The sequence below is a fragment of the Lolium perenne genome, chromosome 4, assembly GCF_019359855.2.
Source record: "Lolium perenne isolate Kyuss_39 chromosome 4, Kyuss_2.0, whole genome shotgun sequence".
Classification (NCBI taxonomy): domain Eukaryota; kingdom Viridiplantae; phylum Streptophyta; class Magnoliopsida; order Poales; family Poaceae; genus Lolium; species Lolium perenne.
Window position 1 is genome coordinate 230,632,855 of NC_067247.2, and position 4,381 is coordinate 230,637,235.

The 4,381-nt window shown below is 43.7% G+C and overlaps 1 protein-coding gene across 1 annotated transcript; it reads left to right on the forward strand.

Annotated features, from left to right (window-relative positions):
* Positions 1–525: 525 nt before the first annotated feature.
* On the forward strand, positions 526–3,202 carry LOC127326173 (uncharacterized). Its single transcript, XM_051353037.2, has one exon. It carries the CDS (start codon positions 754–756, stop codon positions 2,992–2,994), a length of 2,241 nt encoding a protein of 746 aa, XP_051208997.1. The 5' UTR covers positions 526–753; the 3' UTR covers positions 2,995–3,202.
* Positions 3,203–4,381: the final 1,179 nt, after the last annotated feature.

Consider the following 4,381-nt stretch of genomic DNA (forward strand, 5'->3'; position numbering starts at 1 on the left):
CAATGATGTAATTATGGAGTCTGATTCTTTGGAGATTATTGATGCATGCTCAGGGGCAGATGAATGGTGGGGAGATGCTTCCGCAATTTTTGTTGACTGCATGGACCTAGCAGTGGTTATTGGAAAGGTTGTTTTTAAGCACTGCCGAAGAGAAGCAAATGAAGTCGCTCACATTCTAGCTAGAAATAGTTTCACTGAGCAAAACAATTGTAATTGGGTCGATGAACCCCCTAGCTTTATTCTAGAGAAACTCATCTCCGATGTAACTATTATGTGATGTGCGGCAGTAGGTTTCAGACGCACTCTTTTCCTCTCAGGGTACCGTAAGGGACTGAGAGGTTTTTAATGAGGCGGCCTGCTGTTTGCTTAATATAATGGTTATAATTTCAAAAAAAAAAAAAGTTAATTCTTAGTCGACTAAAAATTAGTCAAAATTGACCGTGCTACTTGTTGCCACTGGATCCAGATCCCAAGGTGTAGAACGGAAGGGTAGGTGGTAGAGAGGATGAGGTTAACTTCCCTCCCCTATCCCCTTTCTTGTTCACCGGCGGTACCGCCCCTCCTTTCTTCCTCCTTCCGCCTGAAGCTACGAGCCTGCAACTGCAAGCAACTCCTCTTGCTTCAGCTCGCCTTCTCCACTGCTTCTCCCAAAGAGCAATTCGATTCTCTTGCGCACCAGAGATTGCTTCGCCGTCCGTTGCCTGTTCTTCTTGCCCCTCCTCGCGCCCACCAAATGCTTGTGGCATTGCCACAATGTCCTTCGCAATGCAACTAGCTTCCCACCCCCGCGCGTCACTTCAGGCGACCGCTTGGCCATACAATGTCAGCCCCCTGGCGCGGCGACCGCGTTTGCGGCGCCACCGTTTCCGGGCCGCCGCGGCCTCCGACCAAGAAGGGCTTTTGACCGCCCTGCGCGAGCAGAAGGACCCCGAGTCGGCGCTCCGGTTGCTGAACTCGGCACTCGCGCGGGACGACTTCGCCCCGAGCCGCGACGTCTATGAGGAGATCATCGGAAAGCTCGGGACGGCAGGCGCTTTCGACCTGATGAAGGTGCTCGTCAGGGAGATGCGGCAGGAAGGTCATGAGGTTAGAGTGGGCGTGGTACAGTCATTCATAGAGAGTTATGCACGGCTGCAGATGTTTGATGATGCCGTCGACTTGGTTCTGAACCAGCTTGACATGTTCGGTATTCAGGCAAACACAGGGGTGTTCAATCACCTGCTCAGTGTTCTTGCGGAGGGGAGTAAGATTAAGCTCCTTGAATCGGTGTATACAGAGATGACCAATCGGGGTATCAAACCTGACGTTGCCACTTTCAACACAGTGATCAATGCATTGTGCCGAGTCCGTCAGGTTAGGACTGCAGTCTTGATGATGGAGGAGATGTCTAGCCACGGTGTGGCACCTGACGAGTTGACGTTCACAACATTGATGCAAGGGTTTGTTGAGGAAGGGAGCATCGAGGCGGCACTGAGGTTGAAGTCACGGATGTCAGAAATGGGATGTTTACCGACAAGTGTAACAGTCAACTTGTTGATTAGCGGGTACTGCAAGCTGGGAAGAGTGGAGGATGCTCTCGGTTATATACAGCAAGAGATTGTAGATGGTTTTGAACCTGATCAGGTCACATTCAATACGTTTGTTACTGGTTTGTGCCAAAACGGGCATGTCAATCATGCCCTGAAAGTCATGGATTTGATGCTTCAGGAGGGCAGTCTTCCAGATGTTTTCACCTACAGTACTGTTGTAAACTGTTTGTCTCAAAATGGGGAACTTGAAGAGGCCAAGGGAATTATAAATCAGATGGTGGATAGTGGTTGTTTGCCTGACACTACCACCTTCAATACTCTCATTGTTGCCTTGTGCACAGAGAATCGACTTGAGGAAGCCTTGGACCTTGCACGCGATCTTACTGTGAAGGGGGTCTCTCCAAATGTTTATACTTTCAATATTTTGATAAATGCTCTTTGCAAGGTTGGAGATCCTCATCTTGCTGTTCGATTGTTTGAAGAGATGAAGAGCAGCGGATGCACCCCTGATGAAGTTACATACAATATATTGATTGACAACCTGTGCTCATCGGGTAAGCTTGCTAAAGCTTTGGATTTGTTGAAGGAGATGGAAGTTAGTGGTTGTCCTCGGAGCACAGTGACATATAACACTATAATTGATGGGTTATGCAAGAAACTGAGAATAGAGGAAGCAGAGGAGGTTTTTGATCAAATGGATCTGACAGGTATTGAAAGGGATGCAATCACATTCAATACGCTTGTTGATGGCTTGTGCAGGGCCGAAAGGGTTGATGATGCAGCAGAACTTATCGAACAAATGACAAGTGAAGGGTTGCAGCCTAATAATATCACTTACAACTCTATTCTAACTCATTACTGCAAGCAAGGAAACATAAGTAAAGCTGCTGATATTTTACAAACTATGACTGAAAATGGATTTGAAGCTGATGCTGTTACATACGGAACACTCATTACTGGTCTATGCAAGGCTCGTCGGACTCAAGCTGCTTTGAAGCTTCTTAGAGGCATGCGAATGAAAGGGATGAGGCCAACTCCAAAAGCCTACAACCCTATGATTCAGTCTCTGTTTAGAGGAAATAATGGCAGGGATGCTCTGAATCTTTTCAGGGAGATGACAGAAGTTGGTGAGCCTCCTGATGCTTTGACGTATAAAATTGTTTTCCGTGGTCTCTGTCGTGGTGGAGGGCCAATTAAAGAAGCTTTTGATTTCTTGGTAGAGATGGCAGATAAGGGTTTCATACCAGAGTTTTCATCATTCCGTATGCTAGCTGAAGGTCTACTGAACCTGGGTATGGATGATTACCTCGTAAGTGCCATTGAACTAATTGTAGAAAAGGCCAACTTCAGAGAGTCTGATGTTTCTGCAATAAGGGGATATCTCAGGATCCGTAAGTTTTATGACGCATTAGCAACTTTTGGCCGTATCCTGGAGATCAACAACCCTCGGTGGACTTATCGATGATCTGTCCAAAATACACGAGAAAGTAGTATCTGGGAAAGTACTGAGTACATGAAAATTTTGCTGGTTAGTTCATCAGGATACATATCTTGAATTAATTAGAAATAGATGACTATGCTTGTTACTTGGTGGGGTTGAAGTTAGTATTTAAAGATGTGTATCTTCTCTTAGAAACTCGTGGGGAATTATTTATCGTCATTTCTGTTGTGAACTCTCTTTTTAATCTTTCTATTTTCGAGGTGCTAATGTCAGAATATTTTGCTGCCTTCTCAACCAAGTCTTCATTTATCATTACTACTAGTATTATTTATTCATTTAATTATGTTTTCTCGTAATTGTACGGCTAGAAATATTAGCAGCAACCTACATTCTAACTCCTAAAGTTCTACAGTACTTATCTCTCCATTGACCGTCTTGAGAACGCACTCGCATAGGGGCTTCAGTTTTAGCATGTGAAATTTAGTACTATTACAAAAGACTAGTTTATGCGCCCAGGAAGAGGGAACCAAATTAGGATTCCAAGTTGAATAATGCTGTGCATGTGTACATGTATTAGTAAGGTTTTGTACATAAATACATATATTGGTAAGATTACTATATGAACTCTGGCAACCATCTGCGTATTTGAAGTGCATTGGAGGAAAAGTTCAAGACATTCTTTGAGGTATGTATCAGTGAATCATAACATCCTATTTCCTTTCCTTTCAATTTTTCATCAGATGAATCGTGTGTGTGATGTTTGTGATAACCATGGACATATCATTGCCAAGTGGGAACGGAAGTATCTGCTTTTCATCTTAGCGGACTAATTGCTGTTGGCAGGTTCTTGCTGAATCCAAAAGCATCAGCCTCTTTTTTTTTTGTTGAGAAAATAGTATCTGACTTTTGTTTGCATATTCCTTGTGAGGAAAACCACAGCGGCATCCAAGAGAAACTCGAGTTTTATGTGGTTCTCATACAGAAAGTTTTTTTTCCTTGAATGTCTTGAATTACATTATCACAGCATATTTGAGTACTGAAAGAGAAAACATAGTATGTGGACGCTTTAGAGATAACGTCAAGGAACAAGTGTACATGGATACCTAACAAGCAAGTTATATTGCAGAAATATAAGATCCCACTAACTCGGCTGCTCTAAAGGAATGAATACTGCAACATAACACGCAGCTTGCTGTGCTGAATGAGTATTGAGTAGTAAAAGAGGAAGGAAACTGGGAATTTCCCACACCCTCCATCAACATTTTGCCATATTTATCGTCAGTTTCGAAGGTTCGCTACTGTACTACTCGAAACTGCTTGCAGTATGTAATGTTTATAGTGCCATTTGGCAAATCCAAAAGTCACACCAATTTTCTTTCACATAAGTGTCAATGAGGTATGCTATGGAGAT

Bases quoted from the DNA above. Each gene is read 5' to 3' on its own strand.
- LOC127326173 (XM_051353037.2), top strand. From the start codon at position 754: ATGTCCTTCGCAATGCAACTAGCTTCCCACCCCCGCGCGTCACTTCAG.